The sequence below is a fragment of the Pseudorasbora parva genome, chromosome 20, assembly GCF_024679245.1.
Source record: "Pseudorasbora parva isolate DD20220531a chromosome 20, ASM2467924v1, whole genome shotgun sequence".
Taxonomy (NCBI): Eukaryota; Metazoa; Chordata; class Actinopteri; order Cypriniformes; family Gobionidae; genus Pseudorasbora; species Pseudorasbora parva.
The window spans coordinates 15,718,412-15,737,722 of record NC_090191.1 but is presented as its reverse complement, the minus strand read 5'-3'; the positions used below and the strand labels follow the sequence as shown (position 1 = coordinate 15,737,722).

The 19,311-nt window shown below is 38.5% G+C and overlaps 1 protein-coding gene across 5 annotated transcripts in view; it reads right to left on the bottom strand.

Moving 5' to 3' along the window:
- The window catches only part of rab3ip (RAB3A interacting protein (rabin3)), a 37,296-nt gene extending 19,530 nt beyond the window's left edge, over window positions 1-17,766 (bottom strand). For 4 of the 5 annotated variants that reach the window (XM_067427228.1, XM_067427229.1, XM_067427230.1 and 1 more), the window contains exons 1-5: window positions 17,520-17,766; window positions 7,720-7,824; window positions 7,249-7,519; window positions 5,592-5,763; window positions 540-635 (exon numbers count right to left, since the gene is read on the bottom strand). In XM_067427228.1, the coding sequence (XP_067283329.1) occupies window positions 540-635; window positions 5,592-5,763; window positions 7,249-7,511 (531 nt within the window). In that variant the 5' untranslated portion in view covers window positions 7,512-7,519; window positions 7,720-7,824; window positions 17,520-17,766. The remainder of the gene's footprint in view (window positions 1-539; window positions 636-5,591; window positions 5,764-7,248; window positions 7,520-7,719; window positions 7,825-17,519) is intronic. The other variant, XM_067427232.1, reaches the window with a different exon arrangement.
- Window positions 17,767-19,311: the final 1,545 nt, after the last annotated feature.

Genomic DNA, 19,311 nt, shown 5'->3' with positions numbered 1-19,311 from the left:
CTGACTCTTCTTTCAAATGGAAACAGCTATTTTAAATGTAATAATAGTAACCATTTTTAATCAAAGTCTTGGTGAACAGAAGAAACTTTTAAAACTATTAATGCAAATGAACGTGCTATATTAAGGCATATCACGGTTTATAACTTTGTATTGTTAAAAAGGTGTCTATAAATGAAAAAGATTAAATATGATTTTTTTTTTGTGTTCATTTACTTAAAACAAACTGTGAGGAAAATGCCTTGATTATTTTATTCTTACTGTTTTACTTCTTGCATTAAATATGTAAAATATACCCACCTTATCAATGGTACAATACCTCAATTTACATTTTAACACCTTTAGGAAAATTTCATAGCAAATAAATGAATATATAATGAATAAGTGTGGACAGAGTCTGATACACAGATGTGCCATCAATACGTCATGAATCATTTGTCTATTTGAGTTGACCCATCACAGTGCTGAATGTTCAGAGTAACTCCAGACGATCAAGTGCTCACAGACACACACAGATCTGCTCTGTTATTTGGCAAACAAACCTCAAAAAGGCTAGCAGTGAGTTCCTCCAGCTCCTGCCCCAGCTGGTCTCTCACTTTAGAAAGCCTCTCACACTCCTCGTCTTTTAACTTAAGCTCCTTCAGACACATGCAATGACATGAACAGAAAACAAAAATGAAAAACAGAACAGAAAAACAGGGAATGTATGGCTCATTCTCTCATTTAGCCCATGGCATCAATGTAAAAGGGTGGATGATACAGCACACACGCTACAGCGTTCTTTACAAACAAAAAAAGTAAAAAATGTACTGAAATTATTCAAAATATGTTAATTTTTATTTATTGAAATGAAGCTGAAATAAACAAAATATATAAATTATTTGGTGAAATACTAAAATTACTGAAACTAATATTTAATAACTTAATTAAATGATTAAAATGCAAACTAAATTAAGCCAAAACACTGAAAATATAAAAAATAAAGGACTTCAGATGGATCCCTGCATCCAAAACAAGTGGATGATTTATTTGAATGGTATCCTGAATCAGAGTATATGTTTTTTTCAAACATTTAGTTTTGTAAATGAGGCACAGTGTAATGGAGAGTTTGCAAAGAAACTTTGTTGAAAGATGAAGCAGCTGCATCATAAAACCTATAAAAGGTGTTTCTTGCGTTTGAACCAAGAGGCCGGCAACCTCTGTCTCTCTCAAAACCAACATGGAAGTGACTTAGCCCAGATCCGATAGAATCCGTTTAGACAGAACACATTCAGGTTTTAAAATGTGAGGTGCATCGCTGCAGTTTTTTTTAAAGTTTTTTTTTCCGTTTTTGTAGTTTTTTTAATGTTTACCCCTGAATCAGCTGTGCTGTAAGTCTAATCAAGATAACTGTCACCACAACGGAAGGCCCGCCTCTCCATTCATTCGATTGGACAATGGGGGGAAAAACCACAATGACGTCGGGTACTTTTCTGCTCAGAGTTAATTTTTCTAAAAACTTCAGGCGTTCAGAGCGCTCCTCGAAAAACGCAAGGCTTAGCGGGCGGTTAAAATGGCCTCTGTCCATCATGGCCTCCTAATAATCCCCAAATAATGATTGGCCTAATCACTCTGTCTCCTCTCCACCAATCAGCTGGTGTGTGGTGAGCGTTCTGGCGCAAATGGCTGCCGTTGCATCATCCAGGTGGATGCTGCACATTGGTGGTGGCTGAGGAGATTCCCCCTTTCTATATGTAAAGCGCTTTGGGTGTCTAGAAAAGCGCTATATAAATGTAATGAATTATTATTATTATTAAAATGCGAGGCGCCCGGGGCCTTAAACACTGCAATTCATCGACTGGCCGCTAGAGGCGGGCTCCAAAAGGGAGTCAAATCTGTATCCCCATGTTAAAATGTCCAACTTTACAGGAGAAAAAACATGTTTACAGCCTGGTATAAAAAGTGGTTTTGGCCTATATTTTTTTAGCTAATTTTGCCATTCATGACAACTGTGAGGGGGTGAATTTTTTTATAACTCATCCGTTTAAATGATATAAAGCTTTAAAGTTCTGCATAATTAAGGGCGTGGCCACTCAGGTGACAGGTGGATTGCCACTATGGTCAAACTAGGCAGCATGGTTTCATTAACCAGGCACCTCAGGTCCATTCACGTCCCGCCTCCCTGCACAATTTCATTTACCGGGAGTGATACGCAATGACACCTGGTTTTTAGGCTTCAAAAATTCTCTTTGGAAACCTATGGGTGACGTCATGGACACTACATCCATATTTTTTTTGCAGTCTATAGTTTGAACTTGTTTTGAGGATGGCACTCTTGGCATTGTATGAGGATCTTTCTACCTGGGCTCTCAGACGAGAACGTGTTTTTAGAGAGCGTCATGTGTGCTGAGAGTGACGAAAGAAAAAGGGCATGTGGAAAGTCCTTATATGGACATGGTTTGGGCATGTTTTATGTAAATGACTTACCTCGGGATGCAGTCACTCATTTAGAATACTCCAAATTCGTCAACATTAGAACGAGGTTCAGAACAAATTCATGCGCGTGTTGTGGATTGATCTATTGGTAAAAACCCTCCCCTTGAATGCAGGTGAACCAATGACAGTTGAGTAATAGTTGCACGGGGACCAGAACTCAGATATCTTTAGTTTTCAGCACCATAGAGAAACACTGAAAGATCTGAAGCTCTCATCGGTGGTGTTTATGCTACAAAAAAGGTAAAACAATGAATCTGAAGTACTGTAGCACTGATTCCATGTATTCTGAGTAGATGGGCAATGGTATTTATTTTATTCCATTTCCTAAACCCAAACAAGACAGAGCAAAATGTCTGCTTTGGAATTAACATCCAGAAGATCAACAAGGATGTATTACATTCTTTAAGTTGAAGCAACAATGCTTTTAATTCTGTTAACATCACCTAAAGTTATTTAGTCACCAACCTAAATAGCTAACTGTTCCCACGTCAGTGTAGTACATGTACAGTGTAGGTCAAAAACACATAAACAAAGGTCTACATTTCAGTGCCTCTCCATATTAAACTGGTTAAACTGGTTCAAATGTACATTTATTTAATCATACATGAACAGTGTTGATCCTGGATGTTGTCATCTGCGATTATGACGACAGTAACATGAGGCTGCTCCCACTTGCATAGTGATCTGTAAACCCTCCCTTTTTAAATGAATCTCATTCCCCATTTATTTAAAAATATTTTATATATCCCTCCATGGCATATTTAAGTCCCACTTGAATGCTCCTTGATGAGAGGTCCTTCTGTGTCCCAAATTTATCAAAAACATCTTGGGACAAGTTTTTCACACTGCTGTCATAGTAAGACATAGTAGCTCCGTTTGTTTGTCCGAGTTAGCAACAGTAACTAAGGGGAGTGGGGCTTACCAATAGGTCAATTGGGTGGAAAGTTTTCGTGAGGAGTTAAAATACGCATATAAATACGAATAGTGTATTAATTATTAGTGAATGAGACCCATTGTGTTCATATTTTATTGGTTGTAAGAAAAGACTTGTGAGCATGCAGAACTCGCACTGGAAAAAAACCAACATTTGGCCGTTTTGAGCGGATTCTGACTAACTTAAACACATCTGATTGAACATTGCGTTTATGCGCACAACAGACATGTCTGTGATTGGTTAAAAAACTCAATGTTAAACATTTTTTTGTTGTAAATAAAAAACCTTTGACGGTCGTCACAGAGAGCTTACACAAACACTCATAGTGTTTAAAGCAGCCGACTATCAGCAGATAGCAGTAATACAGAACAGTTATCGACACATTAAATGATCGAACCAGTTAATACAGTTCATCATTAATACACGTCATCCTCAATAAACCCATCTCTGGCGCGATGACACCTATCCTTCAAATATTTATATTTTTGTTTAATCGACGGGTCATCTTCAATAAACCTGTCTCTTGCGTGATACCTCGAACTTTTGAATATTCCGATCTAATATGATTTCTGCCCTGTATAGGGGGTCGCACACCGGACGCGGAGCTCGGCGGCGCACCACGTCTTTAAAATTCGAACACATTGTTTTCAATGAGTGTACGCACACCGGTGGCGGCATTCGGCGCCTGTCCGCGGCGACTCAGGAAGTTGTTCTAAATCCTGCCGCGCCACAGAGCGCCATTTCAAGGCTTTATATTAAAAGTATATTATCGTTAAGGTATACTGATTTCAACCTTTGCTACAAGACACATTTGTTTTACATTCTGAGTTCAACAGCTTGAATAAAGTCTAAACATATTTTGGGGAAATGTATAATAAACGTAGCCTTTTAAAATGTGCGCGTCTGGTGTACGATACCTGAGACGCTGCGCGCCGCACCGCCGAGTGCCGCCGAGCTCCGCGTCCGGTGTGCGACCCCCTTAAGGTTCCCCGAATAATAATCATACACTGTGTGTTAATAGGCCAGAGGAGAACTGGCAGCCTGACTGAGTCTGGTTTCTCCCAATGTTTATTTTTCTCCATCATGTCCTGATGGAGTTTTGGTACCTTGTCACTGTCGCCTTTGGCTTGGCTTGCTCAGTTGGAGACACTAAAATTTTGAAGTTTTCAACTAAATATCCAAATAAAAATAATTTATTAGGTCTTAATTAATTGTGCAAACTATAATACTGATCTGCCCACATTGTCGCTATATGATAAATTAAAATAAGATGATAACATCACTGTTTTCTCCAAAACGACACTGTGAAGCTGCTTTAAAACAATCGTCATTGTAAAACCGCTATATAAATAAAGTTGACTTGACTTGCCAATTCTTCAGAATAACTAGAAACTTCTAGGCAGGGGTTCTAGGCTCCAGGAGCAGGATTGGACACCCCTGACTTTAACTGCTGCTTATTCTTATTTGGTCAGAATAATGTGATTTTTACTAATTTGTCTTTGCACCTTTGGGTGATAGATATAAGTAACGCTTGTAAGTTGTAATGTGATGCAGATGCAGACACACTCTCAATCACTACAAGGAACTCATCAGACCAATATCTGTGTGTTCCTATGCTAGCAAAGCACGTTCTCCACATCAGGTCTCTTTAAACCCTTTCCTTTCTGGGTGTAAGAAACTAAATTGCCATTACCATATCTGAATTTCAGCTCTGGCTGCTTCCTCAGCACTCGATACACCGTGATACGAACAGTAACGATGCTATTGGCATTCCCGCATCAAGTCAAGCCCGAGTCCTCATTATTTGGAAGTGCATGAAAAGTAGATTTCCTTTCGCTGCACAGAACACAGCGTCTTCTCAAAATGACAACAACAAGAAGCAAACTCTTCCAGGCCTCAGCTACAACTACAGTGTTTGAGATGTTATTATTAGAGCTAACGAAGACTATATGTGGGCATTATGCAAATATTGTTACAGCAACATGGGATTGAACAGGAACAACGAATTACAAACAACTCTGATCAAGCAGATCAGAATCAGTTCTTTCATTTGGCTCAATTTATCGAGCACTTTGATCATTGAAACATGGCAGACTCTTCAGAGTATGAAAAATTGCTTGTGATGTTAAGTAATTTTGCAAATTAATAAATGTAGACGAGTGTGAATGTTTGTTTGCTGTCTCACCCGTTGTGCTTTAGCGAGCTCCTCCTTCAGCTTCTCGTAGCCTTTCTCTCGGACCTCCATAACTGATGGACTTCTGAGACGGGACAGACTGTCTGTGCTGAGGCCCAAAACCTCTTCTCCATCAGCCGACGGAATGTTGCCATCCTCCACAGCGGCTGCAGGATCATTTCCACTGTGGAGACAAACATCAATTAAGTTTTGAAACTTCCTCTCTGGTCTAAAAGTTAATCTGGGTAGTTATACAGGCAGTAAAAAAAAAAATTCTTCTGTAAAACAAATTTTCAGGATTTTTTGAACACCGAGGCTATTTACAGGGCAAATACAAGGTCAATATCAATACATTCAGGAGACACATTCTAAAATATTCCATGTAAACAAGTTTCTGGAGAGACATTGCAATATTCCAACCCCCAAAAAATAAGATGTGTCAATTTTGGTTTCATGGTGACTAACTCCCTCATCACCCATACATAAAACATTGAGGTACATACATTTTACTCGCATACATCACCTTGTGATTATAAGGTTTTGATGGCACCTCCTCAAAGTAATACAAAATACTTATTCTGTGATACTATTTTTGGCTGTTGACAAATACAGTGGGACAGGAAACAGAACTGGGACAGTGTGGACAGGACTCAAACCTGCATTTCTGTATTTCTAGAATGATAGAAGCACCAAAGAAAGGTTTTTATAATTTGTCATATTTAATTTAGTTATTATTGCCATTTATAGTTATATACAGTATATATATATATATATATATACAGTATATACAGTATATATATACAGCGTTGACAATACATTTTATATATATATATATATATATATATATATATATATATATATATATATATATATATATATATATAAATAAAATGTATTGTCAATGCTTCAAAAGAGTCACATATGGACTACTTTGATGATGTTTTCATTACCTGCTGGATGTGTACAGCAAGTGGGCATACACTTACATTCAAAGGACAGAAAGCCCTTGGACTAAATCTAAAATATCTTAAACTGTGTAGAACCAAGGATGAACAGAGATCTTACAGGTGTGGAACGACATTGGGGTGAGTCATTAATGAAAGAAATTTCATTTTTAGGTGAACTAACCCTTTAAGAGTTAAGGGGACAGTTTACCCCAAAATAAATATACTGTCATCATACCTCTGGTTGTTACAAACCTATACCTGTCTTTTTTGATCAACATATATGAAGGTATTTTGAAGAATGTTGGTAACCAAACCATAAGACATTTCTCAAAATATATTTTATGTTCCACAGAAGTCAGTCATACAGATTTGGAATGACATGAAGAGTTAATAATGAAAGAATTGTAATTTTGTGTGATGATTTAAATACATTTAATGCTCTTAAATTTAACACAGTAGCCAAAATGGTTGTACGAATAAATGCAAGGCTAGGCAAACATGCTGTGTGTGTGTGTGTATATATATATATATATATATATATATATATATATATATATATATATATATATATATATATATATATATATATATATATATATATATATATATATATATATATATAAACTAAAGTTAATGTGCAGACAAAAAAAAAATGGACTGGAGCTTCTATTGTAGATGCCGTATTTGGTTCTGCACCCGCTGTCTCACGTTCCAAGTCTTACCTGCCATTGAGGGCGTCCTCTGCGCCCAGGTGTCGGGGGGCTGAATACACGGGTTGGGTGGGCAGCTGGTCCCCTCGGAAAGCATTGGCTGCATTCTGGCCGGAGGACAGCGAGTGTGTGCGGTACAGTGTGCTAGGAGGAGCGTTGTGCTTTGGTGGACTCGGGTCGATAACGCCATGAAGATCTGGAGTGGTGGGTGACGCCAGGTTCACCTCATGGAAACCTTCGAGCGGTTCACTGGCCATAGCCACAAATATCTTCATACAATACTCTGTAAAAACATCAGGAGGACATATAGTTGAATTACTAGACCTAATAAAAGCAAAATCCAATGTCTATGACCAAAACCATCTAATTTAGTGTTAAATATATGTTGGGCAAAGCGTTATAGGCATGAATATCAGCATAATTTATATTAAGAGATAAACTGTAAGGACACATTATTTTGATAGTAAGGAAATGTAAACGTACCATTGTGATGAAATGATGATTAAAGCTTTAGAACATAAGTCAACAGGAAGGGCAGAACGAAGTTTTCACCTCATAAACCACGTCTGATTCCTGATTTACCTTCACCTACGGACACACAAAACAAGAACACAGGCATGACACATCACATTTGAATGAACGATCAATAAATCCCTGAAATAACAGAAGAATTATGACCAAAATCTGAGGGTAAATTACATGAACCTTCACATTTTTAAGGGTCATATATTAACTCACCCTCCCGTTGGTCCAAACCCATAAGACTTTTGTTCATTTTCAAAACACAAATTACGATATTTTTCATTAAACTAGGTTTCTGTCTCTTCACTGAAAGTCCATTTCACCAAAAAGTTCATAAAGCATAAAGATCTAAAGAATCGTAATCCATATACATCGTGATTTAACAAAAGTCTTCTGAAGAGACATTATCGCTTTATATGAATTTAATTTAGGATTTTATTGATATAAACACTGATCAGTACACAGAGCACATAAAAAATATGGCAAATTAAAGCAAGACATCTCACGTAACACGTGAGAACAAACTTCATTGCTTGTCTGAACTTCCATTTATCATAGTTGATATGCTCTGTGTATGTGCATGAATCAGTTTATATGCGAATAAAAGCCTAAATTAAATCTGTTCTTATAGAGCGATCGTGTCTCTTCAGAGAAGACTTGGATTAAACAGCTCAATTCATATGGATTACTAATTTCATGTTCAATTCATGCACTTTATGAAGCATCAAAGTTTTGGTGGAATGGACTTCTTTCAATGAAGGGATAAAAATCTCTCATATTGCATTAAAATATCGTCATATGTGTTTTGAAGTCGAGCAAATGTCTTGCTGGTATGGAATGACACAAGGATGAGTAAATAATGACAGGAGTTTCATTTCATTCATACAAGAATATGCGGAAATTACTCTAAACTAAACACAGATGCGTGTACCTAGTTTAATATTTGATTGTTTCAGAGAATATGGTTTTGTACACAAAAATATGCAAGTAAACAACTTATTTAAGAAAGTTAGAAGAGGTTACATTATAAGCTATAGACAGCCATGACACACATGACAAGAATGCCAATGATGTAGTTAGGAAAACACTCTTATATTTGAGCTTCTTTTAGATTCTCTCTGGACATTCATCAGCCAACTTTATGAGGTTCATCCTGGGCTGCTTTTAAACCGTACTGAACACGTGTGATAAACACTTCATGACGCTTCACCGGGTAAGATCAGTAAAGTTGGAAAGTTGTGGAAGATTATGAGAAACAATAGACATCCATTGTGTCAAAACATGCAATGAATGTCTAAACTCAATGTTTAGATGACAATCTGTGGAGAAGTCATATCTAGGCATAAGTGTTGTGCTCATGAACGCTGTAATAAACCTAACAGACACCTGATAAGCTAGAGTTGCTTGTCATTAAATATTGAGTCCCGCTTCTCCTGGAAGCGCTCCAGCTTATCTTCACTAGCTCTTACTTTCACCAGTGGAAAAAAATCACTAGATATCTGTTGCACAAGTGTTTATAACCAGGGGTGCACGTAACTTTTTAGGTCTGGTTCTCAAGGAAGCAGCTTGGTTTTCACACTTTATACCCCACACTTATCCTACAAGCTTTCGTCATCCCTTTCCTCCTGACTTCTCTCCTCACTATCTTATTTTCTCTCAAAAGTGATAGATGATGATGGTACTTCTGCTTCTTTCTCCCTGATTGTGATTTGCTGTTTGTGTCCACAAGTCAACAGCTGGCTTTGGGCCAAAAGTTGATATTTCTGTCAAGTTAAACCGAACGTTTATCTTCCGCTATGTGAGGCACAATCAAGTAAAAATCGCTGTGCAGTGTAAATGATCAGGCAGTCTATTAGTGGAAGTGCTTTTCTTCCTGTTTTCTTCAAAACAAAAAGTTGCATAGAATGACGTAAGAGAAATGTGAGTGCAGGCCAGTGGGGGAGGGGGACAATCGCGCCAGGGAATGGTACCAAGGGGGTAATCCAGCACTCGGAAAGCGTTCCACCCATAGGGGCGGCCATTGCTATAACCAAGCCATCACCTGCTGTTAGCATCCCATTGACTCCTATTCATTTTTGAGTCACTTTGACAGTGAATAACTACATCTGAGGCGTTTAAAGACTCCATTTGTCCATTGTTTATTTCTAAAGAAACACGACAATGCATAAAATGCTCCGTTACTATCGCCCTGCAGAAGCTGTTTTTGTTTTTGTAAAAATAGGCTAACTATTGCGTCATAACCAACGCGACTCTGTCGCACAGTTGAGAAATTACCGTATAGACCTGAGGAGACGCTCGCAGGCAATCTTTTACTGTCTATGAGACAGTCGGGGGGACGTGGAGACATAAAGTCTGATAAAGTCAAGGGAGAAGAATGGGGAGAAGCCCATAGTGAGCCAAAAGTAATGGGAGAAAATATTTAAACAACGGGATTCAGATTTCACTTTCCACAACTACTAGAAGACCTACAGCTGTCCGACAAGTTGCTCACGTCACATCTACGTCGTCAAGCTCAGTCTGAGCCTGCGCAGTTCGCTCAGCCATCAGGAAGTGAGTGCTCCTTTACTGACATCACTTAACGCCATAGAAGTCAATGGGATAGCTCTGTCCATTTCTTTTACTGTCTATGAATGGTACAAGACAACTGTGCCTAGTGTGAGTAAACCCCAAGCTGCAACTTACCCCAGTTTCTCTTGAAGCCAATACGGAAGTGACTGAACTGTGATAAACTGTACTTCGTCGATGGTCGCTACTAGAGACAGGCTACTAAAGGGAGCAGAATCTCATTAAGCTCTGTTAAACTGTTAAAATGCCTAAATGTACAGCTGAAAAAAACATGCTTACAGCCTGGTACAAATTGTGTTTTTGGTCTATACGGCAAATTTCGCCCTTCATGACAACTGTGAGGGGGGTGATTTTTTTTAAATAACTTATTTGTTTACATTATATAAAGCCTTAAAGTTCTGCATAATTAATGGCGTGGCCACCAGTGACAGGTGAATAGCAGTTTGTCTGCTGTCTGTTAGTCATCACGTCAACTCAGCTCCAGCCATGTCCCGCCTCTTTACCCATTTTCAGTTAGCCGGGAGTGACGTGTAGTAACACCGAAAGGGTTATTCTGAAATCCACTGCCGCTTCCATATACCCTTTTGTTTATATCCTATTTAATTTCATAATCAAAACCTTCCTCCTATATTATTATAATGATCCTTTCCAGTTATGATTTTACTTAATTAGTAGAACCACTGATTGTTTTTCTTCCTTTATGTTTTCTAAAGTTTGTATTTGATCTCTGAGGAGTGACTGAGGGTCCCCTAGGGATGTGTGATGTGTCGCTAAACACTTGATAGCAACATGTTGTTATGTGTTTGGATTTTGGTGATATCACACACTTCCAGAGATTAAATATGGATTTGTCTTTCTTTTTTTATTAACTTTATATTTCCTTTTACTGAAACATTAAAGAACCAAGATGAATATTGCCTGTACTATTGTCTGTACCTTTCACCGAGAGAAAGCACGTTATCAGTATGTTTTGGGAAAAGAACTGATCTCAATCAACTCTAACCTTGGAGAGACTGTGTATCTGTGTGTTTGTGCAATATTCTGTGTTACAGATCATTGGAGGTGGATTAAGGGCATCCTAATTCCGGAGTGAAAGCATTAACAAGTGACACATGTATGGACACTGACAATATGTGGAAATTTACCATGACTGTTCATTTTCTCTTAGCCAATCAGAATCATCCACCTTGCAGTAATGACATGGATAGACTTTGAAAACAGTATAACTGTTGGGACAATTGTATACAGTACAACGGACAGGTAAAGGGGAAGCGCGGCCTATGAACTCCTTGTGAGACTTGAAGCTAGCTTTTGCTGATTAAACTGCAAACTATTCTTCAGTAAATTTTTCTTTAATTAATTACACTCCTGGCTCTTGGCCTTTATTTTTTATTACTGGTCTTGGGCAAGCCTGCAGTCTCCCTCTCATTTACTGAAGCTTTCGCGCCTCGATCGCCCCCCGGTGACCGGTCCCAGTATAGCCGCACCTCTGTGTTTTCTAATGGACGCGAGGCAAACTAAATAATAAAATTACACTTCAAAAATTTTCCCCCAAAGTTAGTTTATGTCACTGAAGGCAGTTATCATCACGATGATTTCATTTCAGGTGTTCGTTTTAAAAATAAGTTTAGTTTTAGTTAGTTATCTGATGCTATAAAAACGGGGGGTGTGACGTCATGATTGACAGCTGAGACTGACTGCTTCTCTGAGTGAAGTTGTCACTGAGGCACTAACGGACTTTTTTCGAAATTTTTGGGAGCAGATTAGAGCTTTAGCTTTAATTTCTACATTTCCATAACTGTTTATTTCACACCAACATAATTAATTGTTCTGCATCTGCGAGAGTGTGGGCGGGCTTTTGATTTCGCAGCTGTACTTCCTGCTCTACTTCCTGCGCTCTACTGCGCAACTCCGGTCCCGAAATCGCTACTGCGCAGACTCGGTCCCAAGATGTCCGCGCCGTGCAAGGCTGCCTGAAAGCTTCAAATCTGCCAAGCGGAAACGGATGATGTCGAGTCGTCCATATTTTTTTACGGTCTATGGTCTTGGGTCATTAACTGCTACAAAGATGGCAACGGCTGGCTTTGAGGCTTCAAAATCTCTTCAGAAACCTACCAGGCATGTCACGGACACTACGTCCATTTTTTTTTTACAGTCTACGGTAAACCCTAAGTAGTTTATTATGCTGAAAATTCAGCCTTTATCACAAGAATACGTTTTTTCTGGTGATGTCATGTAGTAAACATGAAACATGCACAAATACAGTGTGGGTTTGACATCCATCTTTCGTGATTTGATTTTCATTCTTATCATACCCAACTGTTTTTGTGCAAGATGGCAACATAGGATGCAGAGTACAGATTGTGTTCATGCATTGTCACAGGGCGGCATTAGTTCATCTTCTTCAGTAACTGGAGTCATATGAACACAATCCATCTAACTGCACAATAGAGGAGACTATCACTCCAGCAGACACACAGACAGTGTGTGTTCCTGAGACTAATTTAATGCTGGCTGTGTCTGACTGTTTGCAGCTCAATACAGTGCTGGCCAAAATTATTAGAACACTTGACAGATCTGAAAATATTTACCTGAAAATAATAATAATAATATTTAAAGCATCTATAAATATAAATGTTTGCCTCCAAAGCATAATTTAATTTCACAATGTTCCTGAAACATCCAGACGGTTGCTCTGACCATCATATATCAGATGAAGTGAGTTGTATTGTTTTCATCCACTTTACAATATTTGGTATGTCCACCTCTCTGTCATAAGCCCCGTTCCCACCGAGATTCCTCCCAGTAGAATTTGCCCCAGGAACTTTTTTCACAGGAACTCTTTTCCCCTAGACCTGCTGCTGTCTCTGTTTCTATCGCGGTCTAAAGTACCGTAGAGATTAGTCCGGTGATGTAGGTCAGCGTGACTTTCCAGTTCCCACTGGATTTTGTCCTTCGCAAATAAACTTAATAAAGTCAAGCCAACTTTATTTATATATCGCTTTTACAATGACGATTGTTTCAAAGCAGCTTCACAGTGTTAAACAGGACAATATTGCGACCAAATTTGATTCGGCTGTACAGTCGTTCTGGAGAAAACAGTGATGTTATCAGCTTATTTTAATTTATTATATAGCGACAATGTTGGAAGATCAGTATTATAGTTTATAGAATTAATTAAGACCTAATAAATTACCTTTATTTGGATATTTAGTTGAAAAACTAAGATCAAAATTTTAGTGTCCCCAACTGAGCAAGCCAAGCCAAAGGCGACAGTGACAAGGTACCAAAACTCCATCAGGGCATGATGGAGAAAAGTAACCAAAAGGAGAAACCAGACTCAGTCAGGCTGCCAGTTCTCCTCTGGCCTATTAACACACAGTGTATGATTATTATTCTGGCAACCTTACAAGTCAGAAATCATATTAGATCAGAATATTCTAAATTTCTGGGTATCACACAAGAGACGGGTTTATTGAGGACGATGCGTAAATTACACAATAATATTAAACATTGAAATTATATGACAAATAAAGCCTGAACCTAGTCGTGGGATAATCAGTTGTTGTTTTTTTAAACTCTATTGTTGTTTCCAATAGTAAACAACTCTTACTGCACACACCGCAACAATATTTTAGGTTGAAATAAAATGCAGTGTGAACTCAACCAATCAGCATGTTCAGTGCTCAAGTCCCACCCCCGAAAGTTCCTGAACTTTGAAAAAGTACTACCTTGCCAGCAGGGCCATTTTGAGGGGGAAATTTTAACCCGGAACTTTATTTAGACCCAGGTTTCTACAGTCAAAACACACAGAGTACCACCCCAAAATCCCTAGTTACTGGGGAAAGTTCCCGCGGTGGAAATGCGGCTATAGTGTTAATACGTATTTCCTCTGAGAACTTCAACACTATTGTTATCCCATGCCTTCTGTAACTGAAGCCAAAGGGTTTCCTTTGAGTGTACAATAGATCTGTCCAGTTTATTTTCCAACTTGCCCCAAATGTATTTGAAGGGGTTGAGGTCTGGACTTTAAAGGGGGGGTGAAATGCTGTTTCATGCATACTGATCTTTTTACACTGTTAAAGACTTGGAATCCCATACTAAACATAGACAAAGTTTCAAAAGTTAAGGTGGACGTTTGATGGGAGTATTTCTTTGTCAAAAATACTATTTCCGGTTAGTCATAAGTTTCGGCAAGTTTTTTGAGATCATGCGTCCCCATTGACGTTAGTGGGGGCGGAATTTCCTTGTATGGGCCTTACGGACAATTCTACCGGAAGCGCGTGAGAGAGAGCGAGGGAGAGAGCGAAAGCAACAGCCTACGCCCATCAAAGCGGGGCTTGTAGGATGCTGGACAGGTGACAATTACACATAGCACATAACAATGTCACCAAAAAATTGGGTTTTTGGTTGCCAGACCAAGACAGTCCTGCACAGATTCGCCAAAAACCCCGCGTTAAGGCAACAGTGGATGTAATTTGCTTTTCCGGATCAGCAACTGAGTTGCGCGAATGTTTATATCTGTTCGCTGCATTTCGGTGCCGACTGTTTCATAAACAAGGCCCAGCTCGACGCCGAATTTTCCCAATCGCCTAATGCTGAAGGATGGAGCAGTCCCAACGTTAGAAGGGTGAGTGAGACTGCTTTTAGTCCGCTTACTGTCTACACAAACCACGCGTAAACACACAAACACACGTGCACAACTGCACTTCCCACATGTACACCTTCAAAGACAAAAATACGACGATATAATTCAAGTATAAATATGTAAATAACACAAGCCGCTAAGCATATTATATAGTTAGTGTATAACTTGTAACACATATAGACGTCCTGCTCTAGTCGTTTTTGCTGCTGCTCCTGTTCAACTGCAGCCTCTGGGTCTGATTCCGGATCATAGATGTATGGCTGTATCTGATTAAAAGCCATATTTTTATTTTGAATAAAGTTTTTTTCCGCTGTTAGGGATGACGCTCGACTCAACACACAGCGCGCTGCTGCACACGTCATTATTTAGCTCCGCTCACACGACACGCCCCCACCCGCTCGGCTTTTTTCGGAAAGACTCGGAACAGCGCATCTTTCTTATATAATTATTAAAAAAATAAAAACTTTTCGGAGATATGCAGGATGCAATGCTACTCTATAGGTACTCAAGATTGACATGACACTGACTGAAACTGAGTGTTTCACCCCCCCTTTAAGAGGGCTAGTTCATCATTTTCAATGTTCCAGCAAAATATTTCCATCGCAGGTAGTTCCGGAAATAGTTAAAATAATGTTTTGCGATATTGTTACTTTTAAAAGCAATGCATTGCAATATTGCGTCACTCTCTAAAAAAGTAACTAATTGTGGTACTTATGAAGAGTAATGTATTACATTACTTTAGCGTTACTTTTTCTCACCTGGGCTGGTTATTTTTTGTAAAGGTCCTTTTTTACCAAAAGTGAAATGAAATGGTAGCCATTGACTTCCATTGTATTATTTCCCTACTACGGAACTCAATGTGGCCCATCAGATGTTTGATCACCAAATTTCTTCTTTTGTGTTCAACAGAAGAAAGAAACTCAAACAGTTTTCGGACAAATTGGGGGAGAGTATAATGAAAAAATATTTATTTTCGAGTGGACGGTCAAGTCACCTTTATTTATATAGTGCTTTATTTACATAGTGCTCCCCCATCCCTTCTTCTCAGATTCAATACGGGTTTCCAGATTGAGGAAACGCAACAGGAACAAATTCGACCGGTCTTAAGGTGATCAGTTGATTTATTCACGTTTTAATATTTTTCTAGACATACACCTTTGTAGATGGATGCCAACGCTTTTTATGTCAAGAAGAATCTACGATCTCTGACTCAGTGAACATGCCCTTAGCATATTTCCTAAATAGCTGCAAAAAATTATAGCAACTTTAGAGAGTTGTTGCTCTTAATTTTAGAAGTAATTCACATGGGCAACCATTTCGGGCATCCAAGACCAAATCCTATCTAAGGGAAATCTCAAACACTGCTTGCCACACTTACATTTAAAAAAACATCACTCAAATCAGCTTATATGAAACATCCAATAAATGTTGTTTGTTATGCTCAAATAGCAATAAAAAAAGCTTAAATTTCAGGCCGGACAAGCCAATACGCATGCAGACATAAGCTTGCTTCTCAGTACACTGAACACTTCTATGGCAACCGGAGCTTCCAACGACAGCTGCAGTGACGCAATGACTTTAGCATGTTTGTTCTCTAGGAATCGAACCCATGACCATGGCGTCGTGAGCACCACGCTCGACTGTTTGAGCTACAGGAACCACCCCATAACCTCATAACAACCATGTCATGCTTTTAGAACAAAACTGCGTTAAATAAAAGATGGAGGAGCAATTATGAATGAAAGACTTGTTTGATTCTCTGCTGACAAATCACATGAACTTCCTCTTAAAAAGCTGTTGTAAGAAAACATCTAGGAAAAGAGGTTCTGCAGGTCTGTCTGAAAGTATCCATCAGTAACAGCACTGAGGATCTGATGTGTGTATTTTTGAATAACTACATTACAACTACATATTTTAGTCTTCTATGGGAGACGCAGTAGATGACACTAATAGCAATGGTTATAATAGGTGCACAATGACTCCAGTCAGCAGTACATGGATCAGGTATCCGCCTGACCTGAAGGCATTCGACCCCCACATGCTATTTACTACATAGGGCTCATTGTTTTAAGACAAGATGAAGTGAGGGGCTGAACAAATTCCCTCAGGAGTTCCCCAGCAGACACTGCAAGTACACTACAGAAAAGAGCAAGTATGCTGCATACACACTGTCATTAAGGTTATATTAAGCTTCCAGAGCGAGATGGACCAGAAGTGCTGGATGCAGAAACAACTCCATATTATTACATAAACACACCTGCTATCTTTATATGGGCGTGTTTGAATGTAAAAGGGGATTAAGGCCTGAAAACAAACTGTGTTATAATATATGCTTTCAGCAAACCCTGAAGAGTAAGACATTGCAATTAAAGACATGCAAGGGTGTTCCTCAACGCCATGTCATAGATATAAACCCCTTATGAATAATGCATCACAAAGTCTCATTACCACAATGACATAATACGTTGGAGTTGTCATTGATGCAATACATAAAGGCAATAATGATTGTTATTAGCGCAAGATGGCTGTCTAATGTATGTACACTCACATGTCCTGAAGGGATTGTGTGTCTGTCATGTATCCCGCTCTTCCTTCAAGAAAATACACGAATATGATTAATATTAATACATTAACGATTGCACGGTCACACAGTTCGCGCTTTTCCTCTCATAAGGCATGTCTTTCTCGTGATAAGCTAGTCCTCGGTTAAAGACAGTAACCAGGGCCAGACAAAGACACAACAGAGCCACCGGCTGCCACCATCCTGCTTCATGATTGTGCTGTTCAGACAGTGTTCAATTACGATTCCTACTATTGCGACGGTTTCTTCATGAATATTAATTAGGTCCCGCTGACGTTTCGCAGGTACGTTCAGTACGTTCATTCGGGTCCAGGCACGTGATCTAATTAATATTCATAACGTAGTATTACACTTCTTTTATTCGTCAGCTGTCCAGCGCCCGCCTACCAACGCCTGCCTTTCAGCCAATCAGAAAGGCCTATTGATCGAAGATGAAGTTACCTAATTAATATTTCACGAGCCAAGCGGTTGCCATAGTACGACATCCAACTACTATCCTGTCACCCAGATTAGGCGGAGGCTCAGACCGGCTCACGCAAGCGCTGTTAAAGCGCTGTTAAAGCGCTTCCATAAAACATGTAGCCTTTAAGGGTTTAATACTCATAAAACAATGAAACAAAGATAACTTATAAACCTCAAGTAATAATAATAATAATAATAATAATAATAAACCCCACTCAGCTGTTTGTTTAGGATTATATCCCATATAGCCATCTTTTTAAAATATAACTGACAACGATGATTATCTAGTTATAGCTGAATACTCTCTCTCTCTCTCTCTCTCTCTCTCTCTCTCTCTCTCTCTCTCTCTCTCTCTCTCTCTCTCCATATTACATATCAAATTTCATTGGATCAAAACCTTGTTCTAATTGCAAGAAAACTGGAGATCAGGGAAATATTAAGCAGGATAGTTTTACAAATCTGATCTATATAAATGGCATTCATTGATTGGTTAAGACTCTTGACTCAAGAGGCTGGCGGAGAATCTGTTGCATCATCATCCAGTGCAGGTTACCAGACACATCATCACAGACATGGGTACCCTGTTCCCCCAAAACACATTTTAACACACGAATTGGCCTTGCCTGTTACAGCCAACTATTTAATGTAGCTTAAGGGGAGAGTGGGGTAAGATGAGACTTTTTTTTTACTTGTGGTCCTAAAGATAAGATATAAGTTGCAGGGACAATATGCAAGTAATTTTAGGATGTTTGCTATCATTTTAAATGATCAGAATCTATGACAAAGGGTTCTAAAAAAAAAAAAAAAGGCTTCTTATATTTAAAAAAAAAAAGGTGTAATGTGGCTCAATTTACCATTAGGGGTAGGTACGTTGATTCAAGTCAGTTGGTAAATTGCACCATCTAGGTGTAAATAGACCATCTAACTGAATCTGAATCAAACCCATGTGAAATTGTAAAGAAAATGTGCTCTTTTAAAAAAAAACACCTTCAATAATGAAATTTCCTTTTACACACAGACCTATTTCTTTTTTTATAGCTAATCTAAACAACGTGAAACCAACCAATTTATGTTAAAATGTCAATCTTTAATTGTTTGCATTTCTGAAACACTATGTTAAACACCAAACAGCCTAAACAGAGTTTGAGTAAAATTAAATCAAATAAAAACTGAAATAGAATAAATTAATAAATCTCATTAAAATTTTAATTTAGTCAATTTAGTCAAAAGGTTCTTGGCATAGACTCTTTTAAGAAAGAACTAAAAACCTTTCCTTTTTAAACAAGCATTTTTTACT